The 23,078-nt window shown below is 37.4% G+C and overlaps 1 protein-coding gene across 1 annotated transcript; it reads left to right on the top strand.

Moving 5' to 3' along the window:
• The first annotated feature begins 15,174 nt into the window (after positions 1 to 15,174).
• Positions 15,175 to 15,555, top strand: LOC121383833. The gene has a single exon (XM_041513932.1). The coding sequence runs from the start codon at positions 15,175 to 15,177 to the stop codon at positions 15,553 to 15,555; it is 381 nt and encodes a 126-aa protein (XP_041369866.1).
• The last annotated feature ends 7,523 nt before the right edge of the window (positions 15,556 to 23,078 follow it).

Genomic DNA, 23,078 nt, shown 5'->3' with positions numbered 1-23,078 from the left:
TTACACCAACATCACAAATAAGATGTAGAAACCAAGGTTTTGCTTTTGACTCAGAAGAATGGGGAAACTATTATAGAGTGCCTTTTATAAGTCTCAAAGATACAACTTTGATATGGTTTCAATACAGAATTATACACCAGATACTAACAACTAATACTTTTTTTTACATAAAATTAAATACATAGATACTAACGAATGTACATTCTGTGGCAGTTCACCAGAAACATTAATACTTTTATTTTACTATTGTAATAAAGTGACTAAACTGTGGCATGCTGTTGTAAACTGGATTTTAAACAAAAAAGGAATTCGAATAAAATCAAATAAAACAATTATTGTATTTGGACAAATAGGCGATATAAAAGACATATTTATAAACTGGCTGTTAATAAACATTAATATTATATATACAAGACAAAAATGGAAAAAAATGAAATAAGTATAATAGCTGCTCAAAACGTTTTACAAAATAAATACGAAATAGAAAAATATATTATTTTTAAAAACTGTAAATATGAAGAGTATAATACAATCTGGGCACCATGGAAACGACTCTTCAGTCAAGAAAGTAATTTAATGGAAGATAATAGAAACAATTATCAAGCAAGCGCTTGACGTGAATTTTGACATTATTACTTATCACTATAATTACCTACTATAACTTTTCTTTTTAACATTCTTTCTTTCTAAACTTATATATTTATTTTATGTCCCCATTACATCAACCAGCCTATTTAAATATATTTCTATTAACTAGCCATTTATAATACTACTATCTACATGTACATATTATGCATTAATATTAAATATATCACCATCTACATTATTTGTATAAGTATTACTATTACTATAATCAGCATACTACCACAAAGTGTATGTACTCCCAGTATTTAGCGTGTATAATCTAATTCATATTCTGTGAGGCGATGAATCAGGGCACCCCAACCCTGGCATCGTCAAAATGAGCTGGGGGCAATAAAAAAAGAAAAAAAAGAAAAGAAATATATATATTGTGCATTGACTTTTGGGGATATGGGTGTATAGGGGAAGAGGCGGCAGGTGTGAACATGTTCCAGAACGACCTGTTCGGACCGGTACTACAGCCAGATGCGGTCTTTAGCAAAAACACTGAGACGGAAATGTTCTTAATTTTGGAGTGAACATAAATGTTTATATAATGTATGTTCGCAATGGTGTATGGTGTTAGTGCCAACAAGAAGCCGTTCTGTTGACTATCTTCATTTCAAGTTGGACAATTTAACATGGATGCCAATGGCAGATGACATCTGTGAAATGAGGCCAAAATAACACTGTTAGATATCGCCGTAATGGCGTTGAGAATCAATCAATCAATCAATTTAATTTAAAGGGACACACCCTAGTTACGTTTATTTGTTAACCATTACGGCGTTGTTTTTCGCTATTAAACCCCATTTTTCACAAATAAAATTGCACTTTACTTACATTTTATTATTTAGAATACACATTTCCATTCACCTGAAGTGCTTTTTGGTAATCCTGATGTTTGTAAAACCACGAAATGCATTTTTTGCATTTTTTCACAAGACGTGTTGTCGAGAAAAAACCGTTAAGCAAGCGAGGTCCAATCTATTTTTAGAGGGGATATTTCCATTTCAATGTCACAGACGTTGGTATATCACGTGACCGTTATCATTTTGGTTCGGTTTGTTTTCTCGTGCACGGTTCGCGCAATCAACATCCGATTTGTTGTTGTTCATTTGTGAGATTTTTCTTCACAGTTTGTGAACATTTTCAGTAACAATAAAGTTCAGACAAGTAAGTGTCTCAATACAAAACGTTACAAACCCTTAAAACCAATAATTTTGCTAAGTCTTACGATATTTGGAGAGGGGATACAACCAGGACAGAACAGTTGGAACATGTCCAGGAGAGGTGAAACGAACGCACCCCAAGTCTGTGAAATTTGTCGTGACGTAGGCATTGTTGTGCTTCTACCGGTGACATCAGAATACTAACTTTCAAATTATTTCAAGCAATTGGGACATGGGGATTCCCATGGTATTTATCGATATAAAACCTGCTTTTTCGCTCCATTTGATAAAAACGTGATCTAAGTGTGTTACAGGTTTGTAGATTAACCAAATATAATTTATTTTCGCTGGATGGAACTAGGGTGTGGGGCTTTAATGTAAACGTTGAACCAATCTGATGGTAAGTTTTGTCCTTCACGTCCCAGCGCTCTCTGTAATGCAGACTGGGTGTGGAGTTATTGATTACATCTCGCCATACCACATACTGTGTGTGCACTGATTTGACGCTCCAAATGAACTGAAGCATGCCTATTGCGTGTTTGTGTTGAATTTGATTGAGCCTTGCCATTTAACACTTTTCAATATCCGATATGTTTTTTCAGATTTTCGCAATGGCTACCATTCAGCATTTGAGTCAGCATGAAGTAGCCACTTGCACACTTCAATTTAATCATGCACGTGCGTTTTGTGCGAAACAATTTGTTTAGACCGACCCCTGAAACGCCTGACTGATTGCAAGTTTAGTTGAGTTAATCAAATAAAACTTGTAAAAACCTAGCATTTTAAAAACTGTATAGTTTCTTTTGGCGTTGAGTATACAACACGGAACAAGGGCCCGTAGAAATGATATCTGTATTGCGTTTTTTAATGAGAGCGTTCGCGAAACGTTTCGTCGTTAGCGTTAAGAAACGGATAATGGCTGGCATAATTTTCGATTGTGGCTTTTCACATAAAACTGATAAAAATTCTTAGCACAACCACACTGGAATTAATTAAAATTTGTTTGTTTTGTTTAATGACAACATTAGAGCATATTGATAATAGGCTATTGGATGTCAAACATTTGGTTAGTTTGACGTATAATCTTAGAGAGGAAACCGCCATATTGTTCTATTACTAGCAAGGAATATTTTATATGCACCATACGACAGACAGGATAGCACATACTACGACCTTAGATATACCAGTCGGTATGCACTGGTTGGAACGAGAAATAACCCAATGGTCCCACCGACGGGGATCGATCCTAGATCTAAATGAGAGCTTTACCACTGGACTACGTTATTCTCGTTTAAAGGGACACACCCTAGTTACGTTGATTTGTTAACCATTACGGCGTTGTTTTTCGCAATTAAACCCCTTTTTTCACAAATAAAATTGCACTTTACTTACATTTTATTATTTAGAATACACATTTCCATTCACCTGAAGTGTTTTTTGGTAATCCTGATGTTTGTAATACCACGAAATGCATTTTTTGCATTTTTTCACAAAACGTGTTGTCGAGAAAAAACCGTTAAGCAAGCTAGGTCCAATCTATTTTTAGAGGGGATATTTCCATTTCAATGTCACAGACGTTGGTATATCATGTGACCGTTATCATTTTGGTTCGGTTTGTTTTCTCGTGCACGGTTCGCGCAATCAACATCCGATTTGTTGTTGTTCATTTGTGAGATTTTTCTTCACAGTTCGTGAACATTTTCAGACAAGTAAGTGTCTCAATACAAAACGTTACAAACCCTTAAAACCAATAATTTTGCTAAGTCTTACGATATCTGGAGAGGGGATACAACCAGGACAGAACAATTGGAACATGTCCAGGAGAGGTGAAAAGAACGCACCCCAAGTCTGTGCGCACTCTGTGAAATTTGTCGTGACGTAGGCATTGTTGTGCTTCGAGCGACATCTACCGGTGACATCAGAATACTAACTTTCAAAATTATTTCAAGCAATTGGGACATGGGGATTCCCATGGTATTTATCGATATAAAACCTGCTTTTACACTCCATTTGATAAAAACGTGATCTAAGTGTGTTACAGGTTTGTAGATTAACCAAATTATAATTTATTTTCGCTGGATGGAACTAGGGTGTGCGGCTTTAAAAAATGTGAATATCATTATTGGAAACGTTTTCTTCATATCGGCAAGCAGAACTAGTTTCAAGTTTTGTTACCATGGCAACCGTAAACTCGCTTTGTTTCGTTTATTTAATTTCATAAGGATGTATTTTTATTTTTGAAACGTACTAATCATTTCAAGACATTGGTACTGGGACGAGACGTAGCCTAGTGGTAAAGCGATCACTTGGTGCGCGGTCGGTGTGGGATCGATCCCCGTCGATGGGCCCATTGGGCAATTTCTCGTCCCAGCCAGTGCACCACGACTGGTATACCAAAGGCCGTGGTATCTGCAATCCTGTCTGTTGGATAGTGTACGTAAAACATCCATTGCTACTAATGAGAAACAAAGGTAGCGTGTTTCCTTTCTAAAACTATATGTTAATGTTATCAAATGTTTGACATACAACAGCCGATGATTAATAAATCAATGTGCTCTAGTGGTGTCGTTAAATAAAACAAAGAAACAAAAATTATTGGTACTGTCAGGACTATTTGAAATTAATAAAGCACTTAAGTATTTTTGTTGTTTTGGTCAGCCATTTTGGAAAACGTTTACATATTACAATACCGTTTAGTTGCATAGATAACGAAAATGCCCGCTGCGAACGTTCGCATTAACATAAAGTTAGAGGGGGAGGGGGCGCAATCTCTAATGGGGTCACAGCCTGTAGTAGTGGGGGGACAAGCCATACATTTTCCTTTATTTATATAAAGTAGAGTAGGGGGGGAAAGAACCGTACATTTTCGTTCCTGCATATTACAAGAAATGCAATTCGAGTGTGAGAAAAACAAACTGCTTAACGCATACAATGCTCTTTTTTTCTCTTTCTTTTTTATTTTACAAAAATGCCCTAATTTGGATAACAACGTTTAGTCATATTTGCATTACTACTAAACAGCTATATAGGGTTGCAAACGACCAATATAGAATGATGGAAGTACACGGTGACAACTTTTGACGCTAGTTTACCTTAGGAAGACGAAACTGAATATAATAGAAACAAATATTCCTTTAGATGATTCTCCTGTTCAATGAAAACTTTGTTCTATCAGAAATGGTTCGAAACTATATTATTACACACTTGTAACTTCTGAAAAGCCAAATTCTGCAATATCAAAATGGCAAAATTATTTTATTTCAGACCTTAATTGCCACACTATTTACTTAAAACCATTTGTAACCACGCAAGAAATAAAACTTAGATGGTTCCAATATAGAATACTTCATAGAATATTAACTACTAATAGTTTCGCATATAAATTAAAATTAATTGACAGTGAAGGAAAGGAATCTATAGTGCGATAGTGTTTGCAAGCCAGTACCCTAAAGTATTATATTATGCTGTTTTATTATTTTTATGTACACAACCCATGTTTTACCCTTGCCATGTGTTGTTCTAATTGTAAACAAGGGGCTGGCAATAAAACTTGTAAAAAAACAAACAAACAAAAACAGGTTTTTTTTTATTATTTAACGACGCACTCAACACATTTTATTTACGGTTATATGGCGTCGGGCATATGGTTAAGGACTACACATATTGAAAGAAGAAACCCGCTGTCGCCACTTCATATGCTACTCTTTTCGATTAGCAGCAAGGGATCTTTTATATGCACCATCCCACAGACAGGGTAGTACATACCACGGCCTTTGATATACCAGTCGTGGTGCACTGGCTGAAACGAGAAATAGTTCGAATGCCTCCCAATTCATTTTATCAGAATGCTGTCATCGTTTTTTCCCCGGATGCGAAGATTTGAGAGAGAGAGAGAGAGAGAGAGAGAGAGAGAGAGAGAGAGAGAGAGAGAGAGAGAGAGAGAGAGAGAGAGAGAGAGAGAGAGAGAGAGAGAGAGACAGACAGAATGGAGATTAAAAAAAAAAGACAGGGATGGAGGGAGAGTTGGGAGAGAGAAAGAGACATGTGGAGAAATAGATGTGGAGAGAGGGAGGAAGGGGAGCGGAAGAGACAGACAAAGTTGGAGAGAGAGAAGGGTGGAGACAAAGACAAGATGAAGAGCTAGAGGGAGGGGCGAGGGAGACAGAGCGGTGGAGGAGGGAGAGAGAGAGAGAGAGAGAGAGAGAGAGAGAGAGAGAGAGAGAGAGAGAGAGAGAGGGAAGGAAGGTGGGGAACAGACAGACAGGCATACAGACACGGCTACATGTTTAACTGGAGTTGGAAACCAATATTAGTACTCGCTTAATATACCATTACGCTGTGTCACAAGACAAGACAAGACACGAATTTTATTCTCATAAACTGCACCGAGTGCAGTATGGAGAAAATATAAACAAAATAAGTTACAAAGTGTTTTCTGTAGTGGTAATGGACATACTATTTAAGTAATATTAACCCGGAAGACTGACCCTCTCAATGACAATTTGCAAATATTTACATAGTTTACACAAAAGAGATTTTTTAGTTGTAGAAAATAACTGGTAAAAGGTAATTGCACTTGCTCTATTGGTATAGTAACTAGGTATATACACATTTCGATCAGTAGATAAAGACGTACATTTAAAAATATAGTGAAACTCATCACCAACATCAGTGTTGCACAAGTGACATATTCTGTTTTCTCTCTCAATATTAAACCATCTACCGGTTTCAATAGGAAGTCTGACATTTCGCTTTACTTCGCTCAACAGCATATTCGCTGAAGAGCAGAATCGAAACAACTCCAAACGACCTACTTGCCCACCTGCGGTGTACAACTGTGTACGTCAAATCTGTATGTGTAAATCGCTGGCACAAGCTGCTGTATATTATGTAATCAGTTTTGTATGTGATGTTTATATATGTTCTATGGATCTCTGATCTGAAATAAAAATCTATTATTATTATTATTATTATTTCCAGTTCTAAATTTACAAAGAATTCTAGCATTTTTTGTTGAGAGTTTCAACAAATAATGTTCTAATTTAAATTCATGCTTGAACATTCTGTAGTTAATACCTTTCGATGAGTAAAATTTATCACTATTCCATTTTTGTAAGTACTGGTCACATATTATTCGTTTAACTGCATGTTTTAACCACAAAACATCCACCTGTGTACATGAATATATATTGCATGAGCCATGTTACTGCTGATAGTATTAGTACAGTTGAGACACCTCTCAAAAAAGTTCACAATACTAACCCACCCAGTAATTGTAATAGTAGCAACAACCCACTCTGTGATAATAATTCAAATGAATATGTTGAACAACCCTATATTTCAAGTGTATATTTACCCTCGGCTGATACTCTGTCTACAAATATTAGCTCACCTTGTGGTGGTACTACAAATGTATACTTACCTCCTGCTAGTACTACAGATGTTAGCATACCTTGTGATAATATTTCAAATGTACATCCACCTGCAGTTAATGATATGTTAACACATGTTGACCCACTCTGTGATAGTATCTCAAATGTATACTTAACTGCAATGAATAATTTGCTTACAAATTATATTAGCTCATCTTGTTGTAGTACTACAAATGTATATTTATCTCCTGTTAGAACCAAACATGTTGATATACCTTGTGATAGTACATCAAATACTGATCCACATTATGATAATACTACTACAAATGTACATATAGTTCCTATTAGCACCACAGATGTTAGCCCACCCTACTATTCAAATGTATATTTACATGTAAATCCATTTAATAATATACCTATAAATGTCAACCCACCGTGTGTCAGTACTACAAATGTATATTTACCTTCTGTTATTACCCCAAATGCTGATATGTTTTGTGATAGTATATCAAATATTGACCCATGTTATATCAATACCATAAATGTACATACGGTTCCTATTAGCACCACAAATGTTAACCCACCCTGTATGAGCACCGTCAAAACTGATCAACCTTATGTAGCTGGGGAAATATACCAAAACAAGCCCAATCCACTGACTTCTTGTGACAGTTGTGAAAATACTCAATTATCTGTTATTAGTATTAATGTGTGTGGTCTGAGAAGTAAACTAAAAATCCCTGAATTTGTAGAATTTATATCTAAGTATGATATCCTTTGTTTTACTGAAACAAAAACAGATCAAACAGACTGCATGTCAACATTATTACCTGGCTATACCTTCCTTTGGAATAACAGGGAAAAAAGATTAAATTCATCAGGTGGAATAGCCATTGGTATAAAAAATGAATTGTCTTCTACTATAGATTTCAATATCACAAATAATTCTGAATATGTGTCTTGGTTTAGCATTCCCACGGAAATTACAGGTCTTCACGGAAAACTAACCATCGGTGTTGTATACATTCCTCCTATTGGATCCCCATACTATAAAGAAAATATTTTTGACATTATTGAAAGTGAACTTATTGAACACATAGAAGAACATAGCCCACTTTTACTACTAGGTGATTTTAATGCTAGAACAAATTGTTTCCCAGATTACACTGTAATTGATACTGACATTGACATACTAAACAACATGGAAAATGATATGTTAGATTTTTTTAATGACATATACAAATTAGAATCATATAATATTCCCATAGAAAGAGCAAGTCAAGATATTGGCAAAGTAAACAGTCATGGTATTAAACTATTAAATATATGTAAGTCACACAATTTATATATAATAAATGGCAGATTAGGACATGATAAAAACATAGGAAAATTGACTTGTAAAGATAGCAGTGTTGTTGATTATGCCATTGGCAACCATCATTTATTAAAAATAGCTAAACATTTTGATGTATGTGAGTTTGACCCACTTTTTTCAGATGTACATTGTGCTTTAATACTTAGCTTAAATGTTGATAAACATGCTAACGATAACGATACTTCTAATTGTATGACATATTCAGCTAACAAAAAGCCAAGTAAATGGAAACCTGAAAAATCAACAGAATTTAAAAATAAAATTAACCAGGACTCACTCGAAATCATATCCACAATGCTTGATAATCAGTCTGTTGACATTCAAACACGTGTCGATACTGCAACACAGGCTATGAAAAATCTATTTTTAGATGCGGCTGAATCGACTCTAGGTCATGCACGATCTTGCACGATCAAGCGACGTGTAAAACTCAAAGGTAACCAATCGCTGTTCGGTAAGACACACAGTTGTCGAATTCTACGCGGAAAATATCATGAGGCCAAAAAAACGTATAACTCAAGAATAACTTTAGAAAATAAACAAAGATTAATTAATGCAAGTAAAACGTATAAAAAGTCCTTGCTGAAAGAACATTCCGTCCAAAGATTTAATATTGAAAAACAAATGCGACAATTGAGGACAAACGACCCAAAAGCTTTTTACAAACTACTTAAACGACCTAACGAAGATAATAACTTACCACCGTTAGATGTTTTCTATCATTTTTTCCAAACTCTAAACAAAGGCGAATCGGACGATAACGAAACAAAAATAAACTTTAATAACATAGACTCAGATAGTGAAAATGTTTTAAACAGTAGAATTGAAGAAAATGAAATATTAAATGCTATAAAACAACTGAAAAACGGTAAGGCACCTGGAATCGACAATATCATTAATGAATACATTAAAACAACTGCCGGCATAATACTACCAATCTATATTAAACTGTTTAACATAATCTTCGACAATAGTGTTTTTCCCAATGAATGGTTGACTGGATTAATTAAACCCATTTTTAAAAATAAAGGAAATCGTTCGTTACCAGAAAATTATATACCAATAACATTGCTCTGTTGCATCTCTAAACTGTTCACCACAATTTTAAATAACCGATTAAATGCTTTTATTGAAGAAAATAATATACTGAATGAATCTCAGACTGCTTTCCGAAAAGGCTACTCTACTACCGACCATCTATTTAATATACATTCTCTGATAGAAATTTTAAAGACAAGAAAAAGGAAATTATTTTGTGCTTTTGTAGATTTCCAAAAAGCTTTTGATCTTATTTCTAGAACTTGCCTATGGCAGAAACTGTTAGAAAATAATATTAATGGAAAATTCTTTAAAATAATTTATCAAATGTATCAAGGAATAAAGTCATGTATTTGTACAAAAACCGAAACCTCTGAGCTATTTCCATGCAACATCGGTGTCCGACAAGGAGAAAATTTGTCGCCTGTCCTGTTTTCCCTGTATTTAAATGATCTAGATAATTACTTAAAAAGCCAAAATTGTACTGGGGTATCCCTGGATAGAGATGAAACGTTCGATAAAACAGCTCTTTACTTTTTATGTTTATTATATGCTGACGATACTGCGCTTCTCGCATCAAACGCCTCTGACTTACAACAATCCCTAAATGTCTTTTCACAATATTGCAATAAATGGAAACTCAAAGTAAATGCAAGTAAAACTAAAATAATCATTTTCAATGGCACCAGTAATGATTACAAGAAAGTTTTTATACTTGGACATGATGTGCTTGAAAACGTAAAAGAATATAAATACTTAGGTCTTACTTTTACCAAACTAAATAAATTTAATACAAGCAAAAAACTACTAACTCAAAAGGCAACAAAAGCAATGTACTTTGTTCTGTCTAAATCCAAAGACAATAACTTTTCAATAGAATGCAAATTAAAACTATTTGATTCCATTGTACTCCCGATTCTCTTATACGGGTGCGAAATATGGGGTTATGAAAACATCGATATCATTGAAACTATTCATATAAAATTCCTAAGACACATCTTACCAGTTAAAAAAGGCACCCCGCTATTCATGTTATATGGAGAACTAGGAAGAAGACCCCTTAAACTAATTATTCAACAAAGAATTATAAGTTTTTGGGCCCGTATCGTATCTGGTAAACAAACAAAATCATCGTTTTTTACTGCATGAATTAATGTTACACGACTCTTCTGTTAATGGATATAGTTATAAATGGATAAAAATGGTCGAAGATATATTTAACCAGCTAGGCATGACAAATGTTTGGATGTCACGGAACTTTTCATCCGTAAAAATACTTCTTAATCAAGTAAAATTAAGACAAAACGACCAGTATTTACAACAATGGAATACAAACATAACTTTATCATCAAAAGGTAAAACGTACACTATATTTAAGGAAAACCTTAGATTAGAAAAATATCTTATTATATTACCACAAACATGTTGGACTATATTACTCAAATTTAGAACATCTAATCACTACTTACCAATCGAAACAGGACGCTGGAACAACACCCCAGTGGAAGATCGAACGTGCACATTATGTAACAATAATGATATTGGAGACGAATTTCACTATTTATTCACATGTACTTATTTCACTAACTACCGTAAAAATTTGCTTAAGCCATATAATTATAATAAACCAAGTACGCTGAAATTTAAACAACTAATGACGAATAGCAAAATAAGTGTTCTCAAGAAATTATGTAAATTAATAAAAGAAATTATTAATAAATGCAGTAAACCCTAAAATATATGTATATGAATTATGTACAATGTCTTATTACTACCCAAGTATACATGTATATATGTGTGCGCATGTCTGATTAGCACATTTGGTAGGAATTACAATAATGTGACATTACATTACTTTATTCTAATTGTATTATATTATTCCTTATTATTCTATTGCATTTGTATTATACTATTGTCTCTATTACTTTATTGCATTTGTATTAATACTATTGTACTATTGTCTCCTGTAAACCCTATCTTGTCACTACAGTTTATATATCATGTTCCTCATATGCCGTTGTGTAACGGCCTGAGTGTAATAAAGTTCTGTTCTGTATTACATAAACCACAATGTGGCGAGTCGTAATAAATGACGTAATTAACGGACCAGCTTATCTCTTATAGAACAATACCCCTCTCGGTTTTAATGTGTGCTATTAATCAGCCAAATCAGCAATGTCTCGGGAATTTTGACGAGGAACAGAACAGAACTTTATTTACTCAGAACACCAAACGGTGTTACAATGAGGTGTTTGCAAACATATATATACAATACAATACGAGATGGTGCACGGGTAAAAGGCGCGGATCCACAGAGAAGGGGCTGGGGGTGCGTTCCGCTCCCCTGAACGTCAAAGTACCATGAACATCATTCATATAACTTACTTAGAAATACCGTTGTATAGATATTCTTTTCAAAAACTAGTATAATATGTTTAGAAAATAATTTAATATTGTGTTCCACTTCACCCAAGGTCGAAGGGAAAATACGTAGCCCAGTGGTAAAGGGCTCGCTTGATGCGCGGTCGGTTTCATCAAAAGCCGTGGTATGTGCTATCCTGTCTATGGGATAGTGCATATAAAACATCCCTTGTTGCTAATCGAAAAAGAGTAGCCCATGAAGTGGCGACAGCGGGTTTCCTGGTCCTTAACCTTATGTTAGACGCCATATAACCGTAAATAAAATGTGTTGAGTGCGTCGTTAAATAAACCATTTCCTTCCTTTCACCCAAGATCGTAGTATGTACAGTCCCGTCTGTGGTAAAGTGCATATAAAAGCTACTTTGCTGCTTTGTCGCAAGAAGCAGCCTGTGTGAGAACAGCGAGTTTCCTCTATTCCTGTTGAGGTGTCATTCAACAAATATTCCTTTCCTTTTAAAGTGTTTTTTTTTCTGTCACTCTCGACTAAGTGTCAATACAACCACGTTAGTCACCAGACAGCCGTAGTTTAAAATGTGCTGAGATCTCATTAAACATTCCTTTCCTTTTATCGGCCTTTCCTATACCAGTCGTGGTACACTAGCTGGAACGAGAAATAGCCCAATGGATCCACTGACGGTGATCGATCCCAGAGCGACCGTGCGTTAAGTGAGCGTTTTACCACTTGTCTACGTTCCGCCCCTGGTGCATATAAAAGATCCCTTGCTGCTAATAAAAAAAAATGTAACGGGTTTCCTCTCTAAGATTACATCAAAATTACCAAATGTTTGACACCCAATAGCCGATGATTAATAAATCAATTAGCGCTAATGGTGTCGTTACTTAAAACACACTAACTTTTTAGGATTTTGCCACAGAATTGCATAATAGTAAATAAATGTATACCGAGTCAAATTAAAAACTTCACAACAATTTCATATTGGCTAATTAGCAAATATGACAGAAGAACGTGTTAAATAAGGTATTTTTTATTGTATGACGTCCAAAGAAAGAATAGGAATAAACGTTGAGTCAAAAATTTTTTTGATGCGTTCATAGCATTCGTCAAAACCACAAAGAGTCAAAATGGTTATTCACAAGCAGGGTCATCTGATGAAATCACAGGTTCAGCAGCGCGTATGCCCTCCATGTGTACTCACAACTGCAAGGCAACACCTCCTCATCGACTGCCTGATGCGTGTAAAGACTGCAAGTTCCTAGAAAGTCCGTGAAGGGTTCCTGAGTGTGCAGGCGTCTTCCCAGCACATCCCAGACGTGCTCGGTGGAATTCAGGTCTTTCGACCTTGAAGGCCAATCCATGACATTGATGCCCACGTTCCTCAGGTAGTCCCTTGTCAAGATGGCCGTGTGGGTTCTGGCATTGTCATGCCGAAAGATCAGGCCTGGACCATGAGCTGCCATGAAGGGCACAAGTTCCTGCGCCAGCACCTAGTCGCGGTATGCAGCAGCGTTTAGGTTGCCACGGATGACAAGAAGTCAAGAATGTTCATTTCCACGGAAAGCACCCCAAACCATTACACTTCCGCCTCCAAATCTGACGTCGTCTCCAAACCCTCCGCCTGCCATCGGCAAATCGCAGTGGGAATCTTGATTCATCGCTAAACACGACTATATTCCATTCCCTTTGAGTCCATCGCCAGTGGCGTTGTGCTCGCCAGTGGCGTTGTGCTCACAGATGACGTTGGCGTCGATGAAATTGGGTCAAAATGGGTCCAACATATGGTCGCTGTTTGTGGAGGTGAGCGGCTCGCAGCCGATTTTGGATGTTTCCGCGGACATCCGACGTTTGAAAAGTCCATTACTGGTTGCTGTAGCTGTCATGAAACGGTTGCGGAGGTGACTAACAATATGACGGTCATCTGCCTGTGATATCACACGTGGTCTACCCGGTCGGGGCGACCAGCTGTGGTGCCCAGATGTTGTACTCGTGTTCGCAGATCATACATTGCCCGTCGACTGCAACCCAACGTCCTTGCAACGTCAGCTACTGACGTTCTTGCGTGCAACATGCCGACGGCACGTTCACGCTGTACATTTGTTAGGCGTGGCATCGAAACAGTTCGTAACAAACATTTTCTTTGTGACAGACTACTGTGAGCAGTAACGATGAAAAACACGTGTGCTACTGTAGTTACGTGACCAGTGGCACGTGCAAAACCACTTTTGCCTCAATGGTGCTGTGCACATGCTATGGATCGGGTCACGTGGGCTGTGATGGACTTCAAATGGAGTGTAGACATTGCCATTACAATATTTATTCCAAAAAAATACCTGCTATCAACACTCATTGACTTTATTCAAATTTTAGATTGTGAAGTTTTTAATTTGACTCAGTATAGTAATAAATCTTTGTCACCCCATTGTGGGCACCTAAGTGTACGTTTTGTTCGATATTCGGTAGACGGGATGTGGTGGAATCATTTCGATTCCATCCTCAACTTTTGTCATTTCTCAGAGATACTGAATTTTATTCTTATTTTTAATTTTACATACCTGGGGTATTTACATATTTTGCACAGCTCTTTACGCTGTGTTTTAATTTAAGTTTGTGTATTGTGCATTTGTGTATTGATGTTGGTGATCAGTTCATTTATCTAATTACCTTTTACATTTTATTGCTGGGGAGCTGGGGGTCGTTAGGCATGCGTTCATTCATTCATTCATACAGGGCGGGACGTAGCCCAGTGGTAAAGCGCTCGCTTGGTGCGCGGTAGATTTGGGATCGATCTCTGTTGGTCCATTGGGTCATTTCTCGTTTCAGCCAGTGACCACGACTGGTAGCTATATCAAATACCGTGGTATGTGCTGATCTGTCTGTGGGATGGTGCATATAAAACTAATAGAAACATGTAGCGGATATCGTCTCCAAGACAAAGTCACAATTACCAAATGCCTGACATCCAATAGCCGATGATTAATAAATAAATGTCAGTAGTAGTAGAGGGGCCTGTATGGGGGGCATGACCTACTGACCTACTGACCTGACATACTGACCTACTAACCCGACCTACTGACCTGACATACTGACCTACTAACCTGACCTGCCCTACTGACCTACTGACCCGCCCTACTGACCTGCTTAGACCAGACCTCAGAGTATAAAAACACCGTTAGTAACTTCATTCCCTCTTTTGAACGAGAACTGAATTCATTTGACATGGCCTGTTCGACAAATGGAAGCAATACCGATACGAGATGCAAGATAGAACTTGGAAGTAACGTATACGTTGTGGCCAAACTGTGGAAAGGGGACACTGCCATTCACATTAGGAAATTTGACGACGAAAATGCCACTTTACCCACGAAGCGAGGTATTGCACTAACCCTTAAACACTGGGTCGAACTGTGTACGAGTAAGAGCCAGATAGACGACACCATTGCAGTCTTAAAGGAAAGGAAAGAGGAGAAGTTGTTTCGTCATATTGAGTCCAACGTGTACGTGAGCGTGGACAACAACATTGTCAGTGTAGACATTCGACAGTGGTGGTGGTGCGATGACGCGATCAAGCCATCGAAGAAAGGAATTTTTTTCACCTAGACCAATGGGAGAAACTCAAAGACTGTTACGCAGTCATGTGTGACTTTGTACCAGATCTGAACTCGATCGTGCCCTGTGCCATGCAAGACGACCATCAAAATCAGATGGGATTTCTACAGTGTAACTTCTGCTACCCGAACGAGTGCCATCAGTGGTAACAGACATTTGTTGGCTATAAAAAGTGGTTTGTGGTATAAACGTCATTTGTTTTACGACTGTCCTAGGGAGCAGACGTGTTTTATGATTCTAACATTTTTGTGTCTTGTTGCACTCTATCTGGAACGAAGAAAAAATGGCATCGGGATATTCGAGCAGTGTTAGTAGCAGCAGCAGTAGCGACGATGACGACGTCTTGGTCTGCAAATGTTCAGAAAGACATACAGTCAAATGTAAAAGAGTGACTACCAAACAAGATGAGAAGAAGAGTACTCATTATGTGGATCAAACGGATGCTACACGCAAAATTAGGGATAGAATTGAAGATGACGAATTGATGGATGAACCCACAGATCAGACGGATGCTGGTCGCGAAACAGATCCTGACTATAGGGATGACTGCTATTCAAGACCTTACTTGTTCTGTCATCATCCCGAAATGAGACATTTCTATGCCCGGATGCTGACGTATGCTCGGTGGCCCATACAATTACGTCAAAAACCAAAAGAACTTGCCAAGGCGGGTTTTTATTACACGGGAGACCACGATGCCATCACCTGTTACTGTTGCGGACTTCGCGTCTACCGATGGAAGAAGACGGACGATCCGGTGATGGAACATTACAGACTCTCTCCGAGATGTCCTTATGTGAACAACATGTTCAGACATTAAATGTTTCAGACACTTGTGTGCTATATTTTCATGTTGTATGTTGTGAATAAAACCGTGAATAACAGGTTTTGCTATCTTATTTATGTCCTGCGTCCATGAGAGTGTCTCTGAACATGTCCCTATGGTAGTGACACTGGTAAAGGGTAATATTTTGGTAACGATGTTTTTGGGGGAGCTTGCACGATGAGATTTGTGCTTGGGAGGACGGGGCACTGGTCATACGTATCACACACATTCAAACATTCCTTTACCATGTCTTTATGCGTCATAAGGTATATAAGTAAAAATAGTTTAGGAAAACTCGTCATTTGAGGTAGAACCTTCAGAGGAGCAACATGTTAGACCAGTACAAATTGTATGTTCCCGACGTAGACAAGTGGACCCGTTTCTACAAATTGCAAGCAGAAGGCAAACTTCAACCTCACTTCGAAATTCAATATTCGCGACATCTGCTGGGTCCCTGAGAGGTTTCTACGTCATTTATGTTCTAGAGGCCTGTCTGTTAACAAATTTATTATTAAAGTCATTATCTATATATATAAATATTATACATATAGTGGCATGGGCGTACATAGGATTTTGAAAAGGGGGGGTTCCAATACATAGGATTTTGAAAGGGGGGGGGGGGTCCAAAATAGATTGCAGAGATATTGGGCATATATTTCTATGTTGAGTAAATATAATAATGTCAGATATCAATGTCAGATATATTAAATTATAAAAAAAGCGATTTCAGGGGGGTTCGGTCGCACCCCCCCCCCCCCCCCCCCCCCCCCCCCCCCATGTACGCCCATGAGTGGACAGTGTTACAGCGTTGATAGATCAAAATATGGCCAGTGGCGGCTTATACATTCATTGCTAAAACACCCCCTCCTTACTTTGACCACAGACATGGACGCCGTTGACACGTAAGTTTTCCATTTACGTAAATATTTAAATTGCATTCTGATATCTTGCAACGATTTTCAAATCAGTACAACTTCGGATAAGAAAATCTCAGTTGCGTTAAATGCCATTCTTTTCTTTTTTTAGAATCGATAAATTTGACTGTTCGAGGAGTTTAGATTAGATTTTTATTTAGCCAATATCCAGATAAATTTGACTGTTCGAGGAGTTTAGATTAGATTTTTATTTAGCCAATATCCATTTTCGGATTGTTATGTTCAACAGACTTTGAACAATGTTCGTACTATTCACCGTCTACGAAATACAGTCTCTGTTGTTTCGTAGATTGTCCAAACTTTGCAATAACCAATATGTCGAGCAATTGTTTGTCAATGATTAAGTGAACAAACAACATGCTATTGATTGAATACGTACAGCAAACAACAACAATTAGCAATATGTAGATACCAAAAGGAGGAAAAGTACGTTTATCACTACTGAGGTCATTTAAAGTAACCAGGCAGCCGACTGGATAGAATTGGTAATGTGGTGCGCAGCAGCTGCTTCGCTGATATGTTTGAGACAACCGGAGACAGTGTGCATTGCATAACGTCAAATACATGTACATTGATATTTCTTTTCATTAGTAATAACCTGCATTGTATCTTAATAAATCAACTTCTTCTTTTTTTAATGTTTGATATATGCTGACCTCTCTAAAAGTTTTATGTTGCTAATATGTCCTTGGTATGGACATCGCTAAATTTTTAAGGTCGTTAATATTTTACAGTATTACTTGTATATTTCCAGTGATGAATTTTACTATCCTCCCCTCACTCCCTCAATCGTCACTGCCACCACGACCACAACCTCTCCAACAATCCACACCGCAACCAACGCCATGGAAACCAGTGATGCGTAAGTGCTAAATTTACTTCTTTTACATAAATAAATATTAAAATTGCATTCAGTTATATTGCAACGATTTTAACATCAGTACAACTTTGTGTAAGAAATCTCAGTCACCTTAAAGCTAATAAATGCTTTGAACAATGTTCGTGTTTTTTGTGTTTTTTGTGGGGGTTTTTTACGTATCTTGTATATTTCCAGTGACGTATTTATATATACCCCATCAACCGCCACTCCCGTCACCGTCGCCTCTGACAACCCTGTTGCCACCCCTGACGCTACTACTGACTCCTCTGATATCATCGACCGTACCTATCCATCCTTAAGGACGGTTTTGAGGACTCCTTATATGTAAGTATTTACTGAAAACACACTATACCTTACTGTGTTTTTATTCTTATCGCGTTATTTTGTTTTTGGATGTTGCTTTTGTTATTAATGTTCATTAGGTGATACTTGTCATAGGGATGTCAGACGTAATCTGACTTTAACGAAACGGAGTGGTTGCGTGTATGTTCTCTCTCTTATACAATCAATAGACATACTGAATAAACTGGGAATTTTTTATGTGCTAAATATCTTAAGCTGTTAAAAACAAAATCAACATTTAATGTTTTCTTCTTCTTTTCCAGTGACCGACAGGAACACAAAAGAGTGCTTGTAACGATCATTCGATCCTTGCAGGATCTTCAAGACAAACTTTAAATAATTTTTTTAAATAAAACTGTGTTATGATGTTTGGCCAATAATATCCTGGGTATAGCTAAATCAACCGTCAGCTTATTAGGAAAAGTAGAGTATGTTAACTGTTTCATTCTCTCCAGTATACAGAAATTATTTTGTAGCTGTGTCGAGTGCGACAAAAGCATTCCTGTGATATGCGAAAATGGTGTTCAGTCTCCAAATACGTACGTTTCGCTGGTAAAACTTTTATTTATATTAAAATGTGATTTCGTATATTTAGAGGATACATTTCTGAGTTCCATAATAAACACATCACCTTTGCATCGTTAAATACAACTTTGATATCCCACATATAATTATGTAAAGAAATTTTATTTTTCTACTACCAATACTTACTCATCCCCTATAGCCGTTAAATTTATAAAATACAATACATACTTACTTTTTTCTCTCGCAATCCAATACAATTGTCTAACAGCTGCAATGTGTGTGGTTCAGCTCAGAATGGTGCTACTTTTTATACACTCGGTGGTCTGGTCTAAGTAGGTCAGTAGGGCGGGTCAGTAGGTCGGGTCAGTAGGTCAGGTCAGTATGTCAGTAGGTCATGCCCTCATACAGGCCCCTATACTACTAATGTCCTTGTGACGGTACATGCTCTTAATTTCTTTTCGCCTGTGGCGATACTAATTGTTTTAGAGGCCGTGTGCAGTTCCAAATGCACTTAGCCCAGGTGGGCAACTTTGTTACGTAATACCTTCGCGCGACCGTGAATTCCAATATGCACTTAGTCCAGCTGTGGAGGCCATGTGGCCAGTAGTTACGTAATAACTCCGCTAGTGCTGTTTATGACCAGGGGATTGCTCGCGGAATGGCGACATCCAGTCTGACGATCAGAAAAAAATATACCGACTCTGGGAGAGGTGGAAATATCAGATGATACGTGAGGTACCGCCTTGTACCCCCGGGCGATATTCGCCGTCTCTGAGAGTTTTGAATAAATAGCTAGGATTTTAGATATATCGAGGAGAAACATAGGAAGGCTCCAGGGGATGGCTGTCTGTCCACTGAACGATCTATATTAGTTCAGACGGGACTTTGGTAAATATATATTTTCTGCTCTGTGTATAACCTTGATGTGATTGATGTGACTTTAAATATTTTAATACTGTATTATACCAATATTATTTAGACGGTGCTGCCGGTCATCTGACGCAGTAATCTGTAGGCTCACTGTACTAAATAATTATAAAAAGCTTAACCATTTATCCTAGAGGACCTAGGTAAACTGTAGGTTATTGTCTTTATTGTGATAGGTACCAGTATTAATTCTGTGTTACAAGGTTACTGAATGAGTAGTTAAGGGTTAATTAAAAATTAGCCAGCTAGGAATAGAGTTGTAATTCCCTTATTTATTAAGTTCTCCTGGAAGCGTTTCTCCATTATCACACGTGTGTGTGTTAGCGTTTCTCAATTATCACACGTGTGGGTGTTGTGTCACGGTGAAGTGTTTAGCATATTGTGTAAACTAGACACCTAGAGATTAACTAATTAAGTGATCAGTTCTGGGTTGTTATTATTTGTTGTTGTTAATTAACTACTGCGGCAGTACATTTGTCAGCGTAGGTTAATACAGATTCCAAAGTGTATTGTGTTTTGTTGTGTTTTCTAGTGAACTAAACGTGCTATATTACATATACTTTATACAGTTAGGAGAGATATTTTGATAATCGTGTTTCATTCAGTTACGGGTATTATAGGATCCCCGTGACAGTCCTCTAGTGGTGTCATTAAACAAAACAAAAAAACGTTTCATTCATTCATTCATTCAAATATTTTGATATATTAATTACTAACCTCTTTTACGTGAAATACTTGGCACAGTTTTATGCAAACACATTACAGCCATTTCATTCATTTCAAGTAAATCGAAATTCTTCAGCATTGGGTGTAACTATTTCAGGCTGTCGATGTCTCACAAGCATTATTTTATATACAAACATGAAAGGTATTTTCGTTCTTATTTTGTGGCTCACGGTCACGAAACACCCGTCTTGCGAACAATGCGATTGGTTCCAGCTGTGATATTGGATACATGGCAAGATGGAGACAGAATATTGTTTTTGCATTTTAAATGTACTTGGAGTTATTGATGTTCGGCAGCTGATGGTATTAGTACAGATAGATATTAGATAGACTATATTAACATATGGTGAACTGTTTTTGACCTGTCTACAGTCAGTATTAGTGTGCATGTTCACGTCGGAGTGACAAAACAAAGACAAAATGGCGGACGCAGGAAGCGATCCCTCCCAAGACACAAATCCTCCACTTTCACAGATGCGTACATGGTAATGACAAGGAAGGAAATGTCTTATTTAACGACGCACTCAACACATTTTATTTACGGGTATACGGCGTCAGATATGTGGTTAAGGATATATAGAGAGGAAATCCGCTGTCGACACTTCATGGGCTACTCTTTTCGATTAGCAGCAAGGGATATTTTATATGCACAATCCCACAGACAGGATAGGACTCTCTATGGCCTTTGTTACACCAGTTGTGGAGCACTGGTCGGAACGAGAAATATCCCAATAGGGCCACCGACGGGGATCGATCTTAAACCGACCGCGCACCAAGCGAGCGTTTTACCACTGGGCTACGCCCCGCCCCCTGGTAATGACAAATCAACCAGAATACGCGAATCTTAACATCGTACATGTCGCCCAACCACGATTTCTACCTAACACACCACAGACACAAACTACTCGGTCGCCAATGTACAAGCCACCGGGATTCTTACAACAAGCAGTCACCACCCGCCGCCTTGGACTTTAAGCTTGTATGACCAGATAGCCCGACTGACTGGTACGATAACCGAAATATACAAACAATACTGTTGGTACTAACAATAGCTGTAGTACTAGCACCTCATGATCATAGTGCTCATGTAAGAAGAAATAATAAAAATATTGTTCCCCAAGCTGATATTGTTAATACACCAGGCAGTACGAAAACTATTCTACATACAGGTATTACTAATAATACACATTACAGTATGGAACTTACACTGCTACATAATAATGATATCTATACACCCAACAGTGAATATGATACCAGTCAAAATATTGACACTTTTGAGATTCCTATAATCAGCAATTACTAGCAAGAATGCGATTGTTGGTGAATATATTGACATGCCAAGCAATGAGACTTCTATCACCAGTGAGGGCGGGACGTAGCGATTGTTGATGAATATATTGACATGCCAAGCAATGAGACTTCTATCACCAGTGAGGGCGAAACGTAGCCTAGTGGTACAGCGCTCGCTCGAAGTGCGGTCGGTCTGAGATCGATTCCCGTTGATGGGCCATTGGGTTATTTCTCGTTCTAGCCAGTGCACCATGACTGGTATATCAAAGGTCGTGGTATGTACTACCCTGTCTGTGGGATGGTGCATATAAAAGATCCCTTGCTGCTAATCGAAAAGAGTAACCCATGAAGTGGGGACAGCGAATTTCCTCTCATTATCTGTGTGGTCCTTAACCATATGTCTGATGCAATATAACCGTAAATAAAATGTGTTGAGTGCGTCGTTAAATAAAACATTTCTTTCTATCACCAGTGATAAAGTAATGTACTACACAGTACATGATAAAACAGTGAATGTCCAAGATATATATGATCAAATAACAATAGATGAAAAATGTACTAATGACGTATACTATAAAGCAAGTAATAATTATGTAAGTACAACATCGCATATTTATAATGATGCATAAAGAAAATGGAAATGTTGATGCAGTGATGTATATAAAAATGAGTGTAAAAGGTCATGCACATGTTGACATACCTGATGTATATACTGACACACAATGAAAACGCAAAACAGATATTTTTCACCTACTACCAATATTCCTACACTTAAAACATTAAGCAATAATATAGCAAGCCCTGGTATAATAGACACACTCAGCAACCTGAGTAACAGTACCTCATATGCTGAAAGAATTGATCCATATATCAATATGAACCAAAATGTTGATAATACTGACACTATGATTATCAAGTCACCTTGTGTTAAAACAGCAAATGTGAACTTACCATATTGTAGTATAGACAAAGCAAACTCACTTAAGAAAAGCAATGTTAGCTAATGATACCGGAATTTGTAGATTATATCTCAAAGCATGATATTCTCTGTTTTACTGAAAGA

This window comes from Gigantopelta aegis, chromosome 10 (genome assembly GCF_016097555.1).
Source record: "Gigantopelta aegis isolate Gae_Host chromosome 10, Gae_host_genome, whole genome shotgun sequence".
Taxonomy (NCBI): Eukaryota; Metazoa; Mollusca; class Gastropoda; order Neomphalida; family Peltospiridae; genus Gigantopelta; species Gigantopelta aegis.
The sequence above is the reverse complement of the archived record's forward strand: the minus strand, read 5'-3'. Positions and strand labels throughout refer to the sequence as shown.

What these genes read in the sequence shown, in the direction of transcription:
- LOC121383833 (XM_041513932.1), top strand. Translation starts at nt 15,175, where the DNA reads ATGGCCTGTTCGACAAATGGAAGCAATACCGATACGAGATGCAAGATA.